General features: G+C 34.7%; 1 protein-coding gene across 1 annotated transcript in view; it reads right to left on the bottom strand.

The window, feature by feature from the left end:
* Nucleotides 1–15,026, bottom strand: part of LOC123682113 — a 61,108-nt gene extending 46,082 nt beyond the window's left edge. Inside the window, exon 1 of the mRNA XM_045620525.1 lies at nt 14,813–15,026. Within this exon, the coding sequence (XP_045476481.1) occupies nt 14,813–14,823 (11 nt within the window). The 5' untranslated portion in view covers nt 14,824–15,026. The remainder of the gene's footprint in view (nt 1–14,812) is intronic.
* Between the last annotated feature and the right edge of the window lie 3,326 nt (nt 15,027–18,352).

The following is an 18,352-nucleotide window of genomic DNA, read 5'->3' as shown; positions in this document are numbered from 1 at the left end:
TTACACTTGTAGAAGCTACTGGAAAATTGCCTATACCATTAAATTTATGGTAGCGTTTCTGTTGAAGAATTGTATTAACATTATCAATTATATGTATTCTCAGCTCTGATGAAGGGTAATCGAAAGAAGTGAAGGAAATAGACGAACGCCAAGTCCATATATTGCTTGTTTCATACCTTTTCTAAAGGGTGTTTTTTTTAGAGCTATAGAACTTTAAATTGCAATAAAACAACGATGGATTATTCGATTGACATGAATTTTATTTATCAGCAAGATAATCTTGTGGCATTACATTTTAAATATTATTTCTGGAATATGACCGCCACGGCTGGCTCGGATGTAGTCCAATCTGGACGTCCAATTTTCGATGACTTTTTCCAACATTTGTGGCCGTATATCGGCAATAACACGGCGAATGTTGTCTTCCGAATGGTCAAGGGTTTGTGGCTTATCCGCATAGACCAATGACTTTACCTAGCCCCACAGAAAGTAGTCTAGCGGTGTTAAATCACAAGATCTTGGAGGCCAATTCACAGGTCCAAAACGTGAAATTAGGCGGTCAACAAACGTGTCTTTCAATAAATCGATTGTGGCACGAGCTGTGTGACATGTTGCGCCGTCTTGTTGGAACCACAGCTCCTGGACATCATGGTTGTTCAATTCAGGAATGAAAAAGTTAGTAATCATGGCTCTATACCGATCACCATTGACTGTAATGTTCTGGCCATCATCGTTTTTGAAGAAGTACGGACCAATGATTCCACCAGCCCATAAAGCGTACCAAACAGTCAGATTTTCTGGATGTAACGGTGTTTCGACATATACTTGAGGATTAGCTTCACTTCAAATGCGGCAGTTTTGTTTGTTGACGTAGCCATTCAACCAGAAGTGTGCTTCATCGCTAAACAAAATAAAATGAACGTAGTGCGCGATACGTATTCCGCACAGAACCATTATTTTCGAAATGAAATGGCACTATTTGCAAAGCGTTGTTCAGGCGTGAGTCCATTCATGATGAATTGCCAAACCAAACTGAGAATTAATCACTTGACAGCTGTTAAATCGGTCGCATCTTGAACAGTAATGCCAACTTAAAGTTATATACCTCGAAAAAAAAACACCCTTTACTAGTTTTGGTTTCATTCAAAATAAGAAACTTCTCGTTCACCCTTTGTCATAAATCTATGAAAATCATGGTCAAATTGAACGAATTGAGCTTTCAGCTGTTTGACCACCCAGTTTATTCACCGGATCTGGCCCCTATAGTGATTACTCTCAAGAACCTCTTAGGAATGCCCCAGGGATATTTGTCTATAATGAAGAAGGTTCTAAACATAACATAATCACCTGAAAAAGTGACCCCTATATTTGTAAGATCATACTTCATCATTATAAACTGACGTTAATTAAATCGAAAATTTTAGAGGTTTGCGAAAAAAAAACATTTCCAATGCCAAATCAAAAGCACCTCCTCATATCGATAAAAACAATAAATTTGGGATTAATTAAATTAATAAGGAGCCATCACAGATGCCCGATGATTACCAGCTTCCCACTTATCAAGAAAAAAACCTACCAATCTGACCCACTGCTCTCCATATGGCAGTTAATCATGTCCATCAAAGAAATCAAACCAAATATTGACACAAACCTTTTTTTTTTTCAATGCACCAACATCCCAAACCGATAATCAGAGTGCCTCTATTCTCACATTTCTCAATCTATAATGGAGCGATAAATCTTCCTATTCAACTGTATACCATGGCCAACGGATTATTATGCCTTTTGATGGGTAGAAATTTATTTAATCAGGATCTAGAGGCCACTTTGGTAAATTATAGATCTCTAATATTAGTGGATTACTGTGAGATCTTACCCTACAGCCTCGAGAACATCTGAAACCGTTAGAGTGCTGCAGATAGCTGAGCAGTTTGTTTCCGATCTTATCAAATAATGAATTTATGTAGTTTTAAATGGGCAGCAGAGATTCTGGACAATAAAAAAGGGTAAATAGCTTGCCACGGTGATCTTAAGGTCATTTGAGTTTGAGTATTATTCTTGGATGGTTTGAATTATTCACTCCAGCGAATTCCAGTGTAAACTGCAATTTCTGTGATCGATTATGACTTTCGCGCCAAAAAGCTGGTTGACATGTGTCATATTGTGACGTGAATAATCAGCATAGAGTATTAAACATTGATAGAGGGAGTATACGCAAGTTTGACATGTCCCCAACATGGTTAGATTACGTTGTCGGATTGTGATATATTTTCAAATCCACAATTTTACTATATTGTTATGAATGTGTATTATATTGAATGAAATATATTTATTTGAGTGAGTTCCGATAAAATATGCAAATTTGAATATTAAGAATCCGATATTTTTTCTTATTGTCGAATTCATAATAAGCAGAATATATATTATTATCTGTATCTACCTGTTGAAATCCAAGGTTTGGCAACTTTTGCTCTCCTAGTGTCATTTGTTGTTTCACATCGTTTGACGCGCTTGAAGTTTGTTTTCCGAAATTCTGATATAATTAGGTATTTATTTCAATACATTTTGAGTTAATATGAAACGTTGATTCACAATGGGACATAAGAAGTGCGTTCTTTGTGTAGAAACTCGCGAATTGAGTGAAATATCGTATCACTGATATGTTTTCATTTCCGCACGCTTCATCGCTTCATGTCAAATCTGATTGTTCATGAAGGGGACAAAATTTGCTTACCGAAAATGACATATGCTCCCTCTATCTATGTTTATTACTCTGAGAATGAAACAAACGAGATCTCAGTGATTTCCTTTTTTATGGATAAATCAAAATAGTTCAATACTGCATAGTTTCTTTTGTCTCTAGAACACGTTCCACAAATTTCAAAGGTTAAAATGTTAAAAATCTAGATAAGAACATTATAAAACACGTGTTTCTTTCATTATCGAATATTTTATTCTTCAAAGGAAACCTCTGGATATTGGAAAAAATTCCAAATATTATGGCATTAACCCCAGTCTTTAGCATTCCAGACACGTGAAAAACAATGACGTTGGGTATTTTTCGGAGATTTCCTGAAAACCATAGAAGATAATTCAATCACACATTTCTTCGAGGAGGGAGAGAAACCCCTCATTTCTATTGGATAACGAATGACATTTCTGTCTGAAGAGCAAACATTATTATAAGTGGCGCACAACCCTTAGGGTAGAGGGATACCATAAGGTCTTCAATTCTTATCGACATAAATCAATGAGTTAACCTCTCTTTATGAGCCAAGCAAAGTTTTTTATTATAAACGCACGTGACTAAACATGTGACGTTTAATAATTGGCAGATTTCTTGCCTTGAAAATTGATGATACCATAAAGAGTGTTTCAGAATGAGATGCTGATCTTCAAGGGAGAGAATCCAGAGGTGATTAGGAGATTCGAGTTTTTTATTAAGTTCGTCTGAATGCAGATCGTTTACAACGAATTGTTAGATGTTTATTACATATTTATTGAACGAAATTGAATTGTAATTAGTGGCATAATTGTGTAGGAAATGTTTTCATAATTTGATCAAGCCCAGCTTGAAGTAACTTTCATGCTTCGTTCAATTGAAATCTAAAGAGAGTAAAAAGTTCTGTTCTTTTAAAAATAATTTAAATTCGACTTACGACTGCTGAGTGTTCAAGGACACAACTTCTTCAGCTATACAATCTAAAATTATCTCACAAGACGATAAAATAAAATGCGAAGATCGTGTCTGCGAATGTGCCAAAAGTCACTACATATAATGGTCGAATTAACAACTAAATTTGCATTACTATCTAGTTTGAATTAATGTGGAATAAGTTCAATGGGCATTTCTGTAGCATCCAATAACAACTTACAACTAACAAGTAAAAGGCTTTCCAGTAAGAATAACACAATTTGAAATAGCAACAGTGTTTATTTTTCCTTGACATTTCTTATATCAGTTGTGTTCAGTAGGTTAAGTCATTTAATTTTGGAAATATACGCAGTTCAACAGCTCTCAGAAATTGTTGAATTGTTTCATCAAAATTAGTACTCTTTTGTGAATATTTTTTTGGTATATTATTATTCAAAATAAATATTGATGATGCTATACTTGTGATAGAGTGAGCATATATCATTTTCAGTAGGCAAATTTTGTCCCAATATGAACAATCAAATTTGACATGAAGCGCGCGGAAATGAAAATATATCAATGATACGATATTTCACTCAATTCGCGAGTTTCTCCGCGAAGAATGCACTTCTTATGTGCCATGGTGAATCAACGTTTCATATTAACTCAAAATATATTGAGATGAAAACCTCAATATATCAGAAATTCAGAAAACAAACTTAAAGCGCGCCAAACGACGTGAAACAACCGATGACACTAGGAGAGCAAAAATTGCCAAACCTTGGATTTCAGCAGGTAGATACAGAAAATAATAAATATTCTGCTTATTATAAATTCGACAATTAGGAAAAATATCGTATTCCAAATATTCAAATTTGCATATTTAATCGGGAATCACTCAAATAAATATATTTCATTCAATATAATATACATTCATAACGATATAGTAAAATTGTGGAGATGAAAATATATCACAATCCGACAACGTAATCTAATCATGTTGGGGGACATGTAAAAATTGCGCATAGACTGAGTAACAAAGAGGATTCTTCTCTGAACTCAATTATCTTGTATGTATCCTCTTATGGAGCTAAAAAGAAACCAATAGTAGTACTATTTGTCTGCTAAAAGTTAAATAATACAATATTTTGGCTTTAGTCACTTCGAGTCACACCAAAAACCATCAAGAATTATTTATCATCCACCATATCCACCGGACCTAACTCCCATCGACTAATTCGACCTCGAAGATTAATCGTTCAACAAAAAACCATCGACATATCAAAAACAACCCCAAAAAAACGCTAATCACCTCAAACATATGGCTCCAATCGTTCTAATTCCTGAACTCACCAATTCATTGTGCTTTTTTCATAACAACCTCACGCTGTTTTCGAGGAACCACCCCCCTACAAATCATCTCAACATGTGTGAATCACCCTGGACACCGTCTAATAACCTGTGTGTACCCCAAATGTGGATTCGCATTTATTTCCACGTTGGCATTGAACTGCATCGATGCGTGTACGGAACGCAGCCCTATAAGATTACACAGGGGAGGAAGATGATTTGAAGGGCATAGAAATTAATCAGAAGAACAATCCTGACACGTCATAGGGTGCTGGGCGCGTTGAGAGAAAATAGGGATATCCATATATGGGAGAAAAAAGATTTTCCAGAAATTATGCAACTGTGTGTTTAGAGGAAATTCGAACTTGAAATTTGGGATAAAATGAATTTCCCTCCAAAAATCGTTATATCTCCTAAATTATTCGTTACAGACCTCTCAAATTAAAACGTTTTTCAAACATCAAGTTCTGATTTAAAACATATTGAGGTTTCAAGGGCGTAGCTTATGTTCAGAAGAAGTGGCAGCCTCGCGAAAATTATCGAATTTTTTTTTTCTTTTTCAGATTTATACCTATAATTCATTAAATAATGGATTAATCGCACAACCGCAAGCATTTTCGTGATCTACGTAATCGAATGAATAAATAAAAAGGTACAATATTTCCATGAGGGAGTTTTTAACAACACTAGGATAGAATTTCATGAAAAGGGTATTATGATACTATAACTATAGCCATGGCGTTCAGTTGGCTGATATCGTTCTCCATCGTTAATGGTATAGGTACCTTCCTCCTTACAATTAAATAAACATCCAATGATTTAAATTGAAATCATTTTTTTTCATTATTGAAATCAAATTTTTCATTGTAAAACGTTCAAAATAGAAATCACTTAGTTGATAACACTTTAAAATCGTATAAGATTCACTGGAACCAGCTCGTCTCTTACACAGATTTCAAGTTGATTTCAACTAGTTAATCAAGTTTTTAAACGAGCGTAATATCTTACATTTTTTTCCTCATCTGATCACGGTTGTAACGAGAGCAATCGAATACATCTATCCTCTTTTTTCCAAACGGCATTCTACTCGATTGGTATTTTATCGCTTCGAGCGAATTGAGAGCACAGTCATTCTACGTTTTATATACTACCCAAGTGTGTAGCGATTTTTTTGGTCCAAATAGACCAATTTTCCGAGTGAAAATCTACCGGAAACAGCCGTATCAATCAATTTAATTTTGTACGTTTTGATCGTCGCATTAGCTCCGCTAGTTTTTGGGTAGGTTCCAAACAATTCGATTTACTCGATGGAATTGTTAGATAATTTATTACACTGAGGGACATATTCAACTGAAGAAAGCACCAAAAAACTGGACAATTTCCTCAAATTCGATATTAGGCCAATTGAAAACCCCCGGTCTGATGCACAGATGGCGGTGCTAGTATTAAATCCATATGATTTTTAGTTAGTACCAACCTTCAAACGATACGTGTCAAAATTTGACAGCAGTCCGATCATTAGTTTGGGAGATATTGCGTTGTGAGTGTAGCTACTTTTGTTATTTGATAAAAGATGGAAAAAAAGAATTTCGTGTGCTGATAAAATATTGTTTGTTGAAGGGAAAAAATACAGTTAAAGCAACATCTTGGCTTGAAGAAGAGTTTCCGAGGTCTACACCAGGAAAATCAACAATAATTTATTGCTATGCTAAGTTTGAACGTGGTGAAATGAGCACCGAAGACGGCGAACGCAGTGGACGCCCAAAAGAGGCTGTCACCGAAGAAAAAATCAAAAAAGTTCACAAAATAAATTTGAATGACCGTAAAGTGAAGTTGATCGAGATAGCAGACATTTTGAAGATATCATCTGAACGTGTACATCATATCATTCACAAATATTTGTACATGAGAAAGCTGTGTGCAAAATGGGTGCCGCGCGAGCTCACAATCGATCAAAAGCAACAACGTGTTAATGATACTGAGCAGTGTTTGAAGCTGTTTAAGTGCAATGAATTTTTGCGTCGATATGTGACAATGGATGAAACATGGCTCCAACATTTCACTTCGTAGTCCAATCGACAGTCAGCTGAGTGGACTACAAACAATGAACCGAATCCAAAGCGAGGAAAAAAACAAATGGCAAAATTGCATGAAATGGGGGTTCGAATTGTTTTTGCATCCACCGTATTCACCAGATCTGACCCCCAGCGACTTTTCCCTGTTCTCAGACCTCAAAAGAATGTTGCTGGAAAAAAAATTAAGCGCCAATGAAGAAGTAATCACCGAATCTGAGGCCTATTTTGAAGCGAAAGACAAATCGTACTACAAAAATGGTATCGAAAAGTTGGAACATCGCTATAATCGCTGTATCACCCTCGAAGGCAACTATGTTAAATAATAAAATCGAATTTTGCCAAAAAAATGTGTTTCACTATTGTAGACCGGGGACTTTTCAATTGGCCTGTTATGTACGCTGTTGACATTCCACTTGAAATTCTTCAAAACCAGGAAAAAGCATGACAGCATGAAATTCACCTCTATCATCTCATGCATGACTTTCATAATGAATTCAACATTTTTCTTCGTCCCGATTATAGGCTATACGCAGAGTCTCGTGTTCAAAGCTTACACATCAATCAATTTACTATAATTATCATAATACCGCTACCCCAAACGTACAACAATTTACCTAAACGTTCCTTTACCAAAGCTATCAATCAAAGCTACCATCAATAATGAAAGGAATTTTGTGTCTTTATCAAATGGTCAGTAATTACCGATCTACCTGTATGATTTCGATATAAATAGTTGAGTTAGAGGCTAATTGATCGAATAGGAGATTGTTTTTCAATATACATACATGAAACTCACGCCTACGTGTTCGTATACAGAGTTGATCATTTTACACGAATGAGTATAAGAGAACGAGGATAACAATTTTAAATAACAAATTTCCATACAAAGGGTAAAAATTCGTGAAAAATGGTATCCAACAAGGGTCGGTTTGAGGTCCATTTATTTTCGATCTAGGGCCGTCCAAAGCGACCAAAATCGCAAACATCAGCTGGCAAGGTTGTAGCATTCGAATTTCGGGTAGTGCAAGGTATATTGGCTATCATCAACAGTGAATATTTCATATCATCATTGGATCCATTGAGAGCATAAATTAAGAAATAGCCTCCTTAAATGCAAAAGGAAAAATTCTCCTTCACCAAGACAATGCTCCTTGTCACAAATCGATGAAAATTATGGTAATATTGAACGAACTAGGTTATTCTCCAGGTCAGCCATCCAATGATTACTAGCTTTTTGCAGACCTACAGGGAAAAATTTTGGCTCTTATGAAAAAGTGATCACCGAGGTTAGGTTAAGTTAGCCAATTCCGAAAAAAAAGAGGAGTTTTCCTACAGAAAAGGTATTGAAGAGCGTTGTAGTACTTGTATCACAGTTGAAGATGACTATGTAGACGAATAAAGTTGAATGTTTAAGAAAAATGCTTTTTCACTGGCTGGGCCCGGAACTTATTGAACAAAGTGTTAAACGAAGAACTCTAGTGTCAAGAAACTCATAATTATCCAGTATGAGGTGCAGATTCATACTTCAGTCGTATATTCTTTTTCCTCCTTTGATTTTGTTCAGAAATAAACATCTAGACTGAGCATCTTCATTACGTGTTCATTAGTTGCTTTACTATCAATAATGTATGACTGAACGGTAATAAAATGTTAATGAAAAACATTTATTCCCATTCGTAGTATCTATACTTCTTCTTACTATATGTAACTAGGATTTCTTTTTCTTCAGCAGTAATTGATTGAGCTGTCATAATCTCCAGACAACTTCATTAGCTTGGCAGACGAAGGCTTCTTCAAAATTCGAAATGGTATAGAATTATTTCGAAATGGAAGAAGATTAAATAATGTGTGTTTTCGAACTCTGAGTATTTAACTTAAATAGTCAGATAAATCATCAATTTTTAACTAATTACAAGCTGATATTTCTTCATGAATGTGTTTGTTTGTCGAGAAATAACCTCTTTTATATCAATTTTTTAATTGTTGTGGTGTTATTGTTTTTTATGGTTTGATGTTCATTTCTTTGCGTCTGTTTTTTTATGGTTGCGAATATTTTTATCATAATTTGAGTATTTGGCCCTCACCTTGTGAATTATTGTAGTGTAATAAAATCCCAGATAACGGATGTAACTTGAAAACGGTAAGTTCTTTTTTTGGGATCTCTTCATCTGAAGCTTGAAGTGTGCTACGTTCAGGCATCAGGCCTTAAAATCATTGGCATCTGCTCAAATCGAGTTTGCTTGCTTATTTCACGGTCTATATTCTTTTTGTAAGCCTCGCTCAAAATATAATCTTGCCGTCTGACATAATAAGTCATTTTTTTCGGTTCATTCAGCGATGATTTTTTTGTGAAACTATCAGGATAAAAAGTTCTCATTTGTTTCACGATGTCATAGAGATAATTGCAGAAAATTCACGGTTGATCGACTTCTACTGTCGGAGGTTTCTTATGGGTGGTTATTTACTGTTAGGTGCCTATGATTTTGGGACCTACTTTAGGTATGTAGGTCTTCAGGAAGGAGCAGATTTAATCGGAGGATCTTCTCGATAGTTTGAGGCAGAATATAAAAATTTGATATGAATATTGCATAGGGATTCATCAAGCCAAATAAAATTGATATTTTAACTACCTACTTGACTTGAAAATCAAGCTCGTGAAAAATTACATACTTGAGCTTGACTTGACTTGATTTTAGATATTTATTGCTTGACTTGATATCAAGCTACTTGATATTACTTGAGCTTGATATGCACGCGTCGCACGGCATATATTTCTGCAAACTCGTGCTCGCTTAGACTTAATAAGGGGATTCCTCGAGCGCCGAGAGACTGAAGCATTCGCCAGTATGACTTTTTTAGTTTTCTCACATTTCTATGAAATCTATTGGTAGATTTTGGTAGTTTCAGAATAGTTATTTATAATACAAGTGCAGAAGGCATTGATATTCTTCCACGAGTTCAAAATTCAAAAACGAGCCACGAAGTGGCGAGTTTTGGAATGAACGAGTGGTAGAATGAGCCTTCTGTACGAGTATTATACATTATTTTCTCTAATTCATTGCATTTTCATTGAAATTAATGAAATATTTCCATAAATATAATTTAGTACTTTTTGCATTGAAAAATGTTGGTTGGCAGAACTGATTTCTTTAAGGCAAATTGATGAATTGACAGATAAAGCCGTGGCGGAAAGTTCGGTGTGCCAACATAGAATAATAAAATATAACCATGAAAACTGTGCGTTTCTGATATATTCTCGCACGATTTTGTTCTACAAGATGTGGAAGAATGAACGGAATAACCACAGAATTAGAGAAATATCATTCCAAACTTGGCCAAAATGGCCAAGTATTCTTTATCAACGCCAGCATCTTCAGCTCCTGTTGAAAGACAATTTTTCAGAACTGCTCTTACAGTTACAAAAACTGGCAATAGGTTAGGCGACAAATCTATAAGATGCCTCATGTGTCTTCGATCCTGGATGGAAAATTATGAAATCAAACAAAGGCTGGAGGTTTCTCAATATTAGAAAACTTTATTTTTTTATTTTTTTTATCTAGTTATGATTTATAGTGATTTAATTTATGTTTTCATTTCAAAAGGGTTGATATTTTCGGTTTTTTTATACAATAAGTTTAATAAATAAAAGTATTTTTTGCAAGGTTCGTTCTCATTTCATCATTGTTCCTATTGATGTGACAGTACACAATAAAACTGCTTAAAATCAAGTAGCTTGTTATGATTCAAGTACTCGACAAATAAATACTTGAGTTGAGATTGAAAAACCACTACTCAAGTAGCTTGAAAATCAAGCCAAGCAGCGAATCCCCACTACTACTCAATAAATATTCTCAATTGTGCTTGCATTTCTTTATTGTACTGGCTCTTCGCTATCGTTTAAAGAAAAATTCAATTTCTAATTTGTCTACAAAACGACAAAAAGTGAATTGATTAACTGAATAATGTCGTATATGTATTTTTCTCAAATCTCTCAGTTTTCTCAAAAGGGTTCTGGTTTTGACAATTTAACAATTTCTAAACGTTGTTGTAGAGTGTATCTTTCCATGATTAGATTGTATAATCTACCGAACACAAATGACATAAGAAATGTCAAAAAATAATGCCATTTATACTCCTTTAATTCAAAAATAAAACTAACATACTACTGACTGGCCATATTTCATTATTATTTAATCTTTAGAATACTAAAAATTGAAAAGTTCGCCATATCTTTCCCCTGTAATTATTCCATTGTTTCCCTAGTAATTACCCAGCCTTCTTCCATAGCTCGGACTAAGCATTTTCGTCTCGAATTCCAGTGTGAATTCCCCCTAACCACTAAAGGTCTGACCGACCGCTAGATTTTTAGTTTCCCGGCAGTGCAGATCGATAAATATCCAGATACAGTTAATGAATAAATAATGTAAAATGTTTCGAAAACGACAGTCTCTACGGCAAGACCGGTACACAACTAAATTATTTGACGTGCATCGGTGAAAAATAGATAGCAGCGTATGAGAGAAAGAATTGGTTCGAACTTGATCTTCATCTGCCAAGTGTGAATAAATTTTTAGACTCGTTCTGTATAGCGGAAGTCTTTACTGCATGTAGGATGTGTTGAAATACATCCAAGATAGAATCGGATATCGCTTGATCAAGATTATTTTTTATGGTTTTGATGTTTCATCAACAGAAATAATGAGGATGCATTTTTTAAACTTTCGCAATTTTAAACTTCAGAAACGATATGATGGCAACTTTTCGAATTAGTTCACAAAATCACGAGCCCAAAACAAAATATTATGAACGAAATTGTCAAAAAGCAATAAGCTGCAATAAAACCACAAGAAAACTGCAGGAATATATTCGACTACATCAATTCACGATATCAAATGAACATAGCTACCTTGCTTAGTCAATAACAAAGAAAGTAACTTTATTTTATAAGTATTAAATAATGACAGTTGTCAAAATTTTTCCCCTAAAAATAATGGTTTTGCCATAGAGTAATAAACATAGATAGAGGGACTATACGCAATTTTTACATGTCCCCAACATGGTTAGATTACGTTGTCGGATTGTGATATATTTTAAAATCCACAAGTTTACTATATCGTTATGAATGTATATTATATTGAATGAAATATATTTATTTGAGTGATTCCCGATTGAATATGCAAATTTGAATATTTGGAATCCGATATTTTTCCTAATTGTCGAATTTATAATAAGCAGAACATTTATTATTTTCTGTATCTACCTGCTGAAATCCAAGGTTTGGCAACTTTTGCTCTTCTAGTGTCATCGGTTGTTTCACGTCGTTTGGCGCGCTTGAAGTTTGTTTTCTGTATTTCTGATATTTTAAGGTATTTATTTCAATATATTTTGAGTTGATATGAAACTTTGATTCACTATGGTACATAAGAAGTGCGTTCTTTGTGGAGAAACTCGCGAATTGAGTGAAATATCGTATCACTGATATGTTTTCATTTCCGCGCGCTTCATGTCAAATTTGATAGTTCATGTTGGGGACAAAATTTGCTTACTAAAAATGACATATGCTCCTTCTATCTATGTTTATTACTCTGAGGTTTTTGCCAGCATGAGTCTTGCCCCTAAAAAAGTGAGGTTGCTCTAGTTTTTTGCCAATATGAACCACTCGAATAAAATAGTCAACTAAAAGTGAACTGACGTGAATTTTTTTTCTAACACATCAAGTTTCCAACCACATAAGGCATTGCTGAATTCAAACTCTCAACAGGGGTCTTCAGTCAATGTTGAATTCCATCCGAGACCGAATCTGAACAGTCCAAATCTAGTATTCTCCTCAGGTTTTGCAATTTTAGTAATTTTACGTTAGGTTTACAACTTATGCCATTTTGCAGGTTGATCCATCAGCAAACTCATTTTTATGGCAACTGGGTTGTCGCTCCTCGTGTCTTTACAGCTATTACCTTTTTATCCCAGTAATCGACGTCATATAACTTAGTTTTATTTCGAACGTTTATACCGGCATTATATCTTCTACAACCAACATTTACGATCATAAAATTTGAAGAGGATTATATCGAATTATTTGCCAATTCTTCAGGAGATTTGATCTGTTGGACCGTTATGTTGGAGTCGTATAACGATTCTATTGATACTCGATACTAAAAACATGGTAATTTCGAGTGCTTGACTTGTTTGAATAAATTTTTCAGGGAATTATTTTATTAGTCAAGGTTTTTGAACTTTAAATTTCAATTTATACTTTTTCAACCTTTAAAATCGATGGATTGGATGAAGATCAATGTAAGTTGAAGTTCATACGAAAGTTGTTTGAACTAACACAATATTCATTTAGTTTTTGCTGTGAATATTTCAACTCTTTCTTACTGTTATATAAGTCAATAACGAAACAATTAAAAAGTTTGTTCAAGGGTAGTTTCTAATTTTTTTGTCGCATCTTTCTGGCACAACTCTAGGTACTCTATACTCACGCGGAGTTTGTACATCTTCAGTCTAGTTTGTTGATAGTTGTATCAAATTTGTTTTCGCCCAATGAAGCAAAAAATGTTGAAAAATTCCTCGAAAAAAATATTAAAATCGATATATTTTAAAAGAAAATATCATATTTTTTGTTTCATTGACCAATTCTTAGCACTCTTTTTCAAATAGTACTTCAAATGAATTCCATTCTGTTATGTATTATTGTGACTATATCAACAACCTATAAAGTTGAGATTTACAAGCGAATCATAATTTAATTCGATAATGAATGGGGTTACTTCAAAATTACTGTCACTTTGATAGACAGTGAGATGAAGAAAGGGATCTCTGATGCTGTATCAGGTTACGAATTTACGTGATTGTTTCAACGTATACAAACAAGAAAGATGAGCTTTCAATACTAATGTGAGGTCATTGAATTGTAGTTTACGCAACCGAAAATTAAAAAAAAAATGAGAACGTTCAAAATTATGGATGAAATGTGGAATTAGGTGAAAATTATCACAGTAAACTGAAGAAAAATGATGAAAAATTTTAAAAAAGATAAGGAGTTGGTTTACGTTTTTCCTAAAACATGTTACCAACATTTTTTTTGTTTGAACTTCAATATAGATTTGGATGAGTTTTTTATATGATCCTTCATTTTATGATCAATACATGCACTTCTCTATTTATTGAAGACGAAAAATTTTTCATCATTTTGAGAATACATAAGTACATACTTTGAAAATATTTGTTGTAATTTTTCTTCATTTCCATCTTCAACTTTATAACATTTGAAGTCATTTAAAATGGTTTGTTATTATTGTTATTTGATATTCTATGTTGCATAAATAAATGTTTGATACATTGACCTTTCTATAGATGTATTTGAACATCATCTTTTATTGATGATTTTATTCTTCCAACAATTTACGAGTATAACAATGCAGAAACATACAGCTTGAAAATTTGTTCGAAATTTTTATATGAAACAGGGATATGTACCTACATCGATCTATTTCAAAATACCTATATATTTCTGCAATTCAAAGGATACTTAAATTAGGTATTATTGCTTTTGATCTCCTCAACTCCTTTACGCTGTATCTAGATTTTTGTGAAAAAGATTATATCTCTTTGTTTATCATGAATTAAAATAATAATAATATTGACCAAATAGCAAGTAGCTATCGAAATATATATAAAAAATTTTGCCATTCCTGCCAAAACTAAAATTCACACCGAAAATTCGTTTTTACGTAAAATCGAAAAAATTTACCTCGTCATCATCTATTTCTCCACCAGAAACCCTCAGAATCGGAGTCCAACAGTCGAAGAATCCTGTAAAGTCAAGTTCAAGTCGAAAAACAACACCAACACAATTCAAAACTGCGATCGTACTTTTCGCGCCAGGCGACTATACCACCTGATCTGACGATGTTCACTACACGATATTCGAAACGTGAATGTCTAAATTCACCGGCAAAGCTACACCGGGTCCCTAATGCAACTCTGAGAATACGCTTCACACACACTGACATACTCTCAGGACCGTAGTGGCTGGAATTCCACCGCAGGGGCTGAAAAAACTGAACCTGGACCCTCAAGGATGATTCTTTTAGAAGTTTACCGGCTTAATTTTAAGTTTGTCGTCAGACAATGCGAACTACTCCAAAAAAGGATGATAATAACTAATGAAATCTGAAGATATTTGTGTAGTCACATCTTTGAAAGTCTAAAGCTTAATTAATAGCTTCTTATGTGGTTTGAGGTTAGGTTAGGTTAGAATATCGGTTTTTATTGAATTCAATACTTTTCATTTAATCTTTCATGGCAAATCCATCACCTTTTTTGTACCTGAATTAATATGAATACTTAGCACCATTTGTAGAACTTTCAGAAAGGGAGCCAAATAAACCAAAATACCAAATTGAAAATGATTAAATCAATTGCAAGACTTCAACATATGTATCGGCAGCATGAAGCAACGTATCAAAAGCCATATCAATAAGATACTAAAGAAAGAAAACAAACTGCTTAGAGCTGCAGTAAATATGCCTAGGTTTGTAGGAAATCAACGAATCAACAAATACCTAGAATGGCAACATTTCACGCCGAGAAGATTTTTAAAAAAACAAGTCAACATCCGAATGACGAGCTGAAAAGACTAGTTGACTACAACCACGAAGAAGATGTGATAAGGATGCCAAATCAGGATACCATGAATTGAGTAAAACTCAATTTCAAACCAAATTTAAGTGACTCTTTTATGGAACACATAGGTTAACAACAAAACCTCACGATAAAGATCATCGTAGACTTACAAATTGAGATTCACAGCATGGCTTGATTTTCAAGCTACTTGGCTTGACTTGATTTCAAGTCAAGTAGTAGTTTTTCAATCTCAAGTCAAGTATTTGTTTATCAAGTACTTGAATCATATCAAGCCACTTGATTTTCAGAAACTTTGAAAAATACTTTTTTCGGCAACTGTCCGGGAAGTGCTCACTTCCAGGACACTTTTTCTCTGAGAAAGTAGCATTTCCCGGCCTAGTCCGGAAAGTACGTACTTCCCGGACTAGGCCGGAAAAGAATCATAGAATCCATAGCAACCGAGATAACGGCTGACAGTTCATATGAAATTAGTTGTCAAAAATTTGCATGTTTTTTGATCGCAATCGCAATAAAATATGGAAAGCAGCAGCGATAGTGTTATTTTACATGGTTGCCGAAAAAATATTGTACGCAACACGCCCGAAAATGGTTTTTTTGGACTCACAGACTTCCAGGACTCGCTTACGCTCGTCCTGGAATTTAGTCTATTCGTCCAAAAAAAACCGGACTTGTTACGTAAATTACTATTATTTATTGAACTAATTGTAAAAAAGAACCGAAAATATCAACTTTTTTGAAATAGAAATATAAATTAAATCAATATAAATCAACAACAAAATGAGAAATAATAAAAAATGAGGTTTTTTATATTGAGAAACCTCCAGGCTTTGTTTGATCTCAGAATTTTTCATCCAGGATCTAAGACACATGAGGCATCTCATAAATTTGTCGCCTATCCTATCGCGGGTTTTGTAACTTTAAGAGCAGCTGTGGAAAATTGTCTTTCAACAGCAGCTGAAGATGCTGGCATTGATAACAAATCATCAGCCATATCGGCCAAATTTGGAAAGATATTTCTGAAACTACCAAAATCTACCAATAGATTTCATAGAAATGTGAGAAAACTACTAATAAACTCACACTGGCGTATCCTTCACTCTCTCGGCGCTTGAAGAATCCCCTTATTTAGTCTGAGCGCACACGAGAAATATAAGCTGTGCGACGCGTGCATATCAAGCTCAATTAATATCAATTAGCTTGATATCAAGTCAAGCAATAAATATCTAAAATCAAGTCAAGTCAAGCTCAAATATGTAATTTTTCAAGAGCTTGATTTTCAAGTCAAGTAGTTGGTTAAAATGTCAAGCTACTTGGCTTGATGAATCTCTACTCACGACAGAGATCGTGATAGAGTTATAAACAAAAAGAGTCAAAATGTTAATAGGGAAATAGATGCCCGAGACTTTGAAAGCAGCAGGCTAAGTTTAGTCCCAAACTGTTCGTCCTTTCCTAAGGCACTTCATCCATGGGGATCCTCCCTGCTTCACCAACAACAAAAAACCATCCGAGACCAAATCCCTTTTTGAAAAGAAGTCTTCAGCATAGGAATTCCCAAAAGCCACCCCTGCACATCTCGTGTCGACACTCACTACATGCAATATCTTCCCTGTTCGACTCTGTCTAACGCGATTCCATCTCTGTCTCACCGATCTTCCTCCGCATCTTCAGCAAAATAGCACGCTCGTTGAACAGACCGGAAGAAAGGAGAAAACAAACGAAGATCTTGGGTCTAAACCGTTGAGGAACGTGGTACTAATTAGGAGTCTCGTTTGCAATTAATTTTTTCAATTCGTTTTTCCTAACGCACTTTACAAATCGAGCACAGCTTCGGTACTAGATGAAATGGTGCCTGATGCTTGTATTACGTCATTTGGTGGAACCCTAGGCCGACACTTGGATGGTTTGGCTAATGGATAGTTTATGGGCTTGTAGGGAAGTTTCGAGATGATCTGATTAATGGATTGCGAGTTATAGTGGTTATGAGTGACGAGAAACTTTCTATGCTATCACACTGTGGTTTGACACTATTTTTCTCAAAAAAGTCTTAATATGATTTCCAATGTCTATATTCTATCATCACCTTCTAGCTCTATTATATTTAAACCAACCTCAAAACTATCTCAGTCTCTATAGCACAAGATACGCACAGTTGACAGTATAACAGACCAATTGAAAAGTCCCCGGTCTACCATAGTAAAATACATTTTTTGGCAAAATTCGATTTTATTATTCAACATAGTTGCCTTCGAGGGCGATACAGCGATTATAGCGATCTTCCAACTTTTCGATACCATTTTTATAGTACGATTTGTCTTTCGCTTCAAAATAGACATCAGTTTCTGCGATTACTTCTTCATTGGCGCAAATTTTTTTTCCAGCGAGCATTCTTTTGAGGTCTGAGAACAGAAAAAAGTGGCTTGAGGCCAGATCTGGCGAATACGGTGGATGCAGAAGCAATTCGAAGCCCAATTCACGCAATTTTGCCATTGTTTTCATTGATTTGTGACACGGCGCATTGCCTTAATAAAACAGCACCTTTTTTTTCTTCGAATGGGGCCGTTTTTGAACGATTTCATCCTTTAAACCATCCAATAACTCTATATAATAACCGCTGTTGATGGTCTGGCCCTTTTAGAGGTAATCA

This window comes from Harmonia axyridis, chromosome 6 (assembly GCF_914767665.1).
Source record: "Harmonia axyridis chromosome 6, icHarAxyr1.1, whole genome shotgun sequence".
In the NCBI taxonomy this organism is placed as follows: domain Eukaryota; kingdom Metazoa; phylum Arthropoda; class Insecta; order Coleoptera; family Coccinellidae; genus Harmonia; species Harmonia axyridis.
The sequence above is the reverse complement of the archived record's forward strand: the minus strand, read 5'-3'. Positions and strand labels throughout refer to the sequence as shown.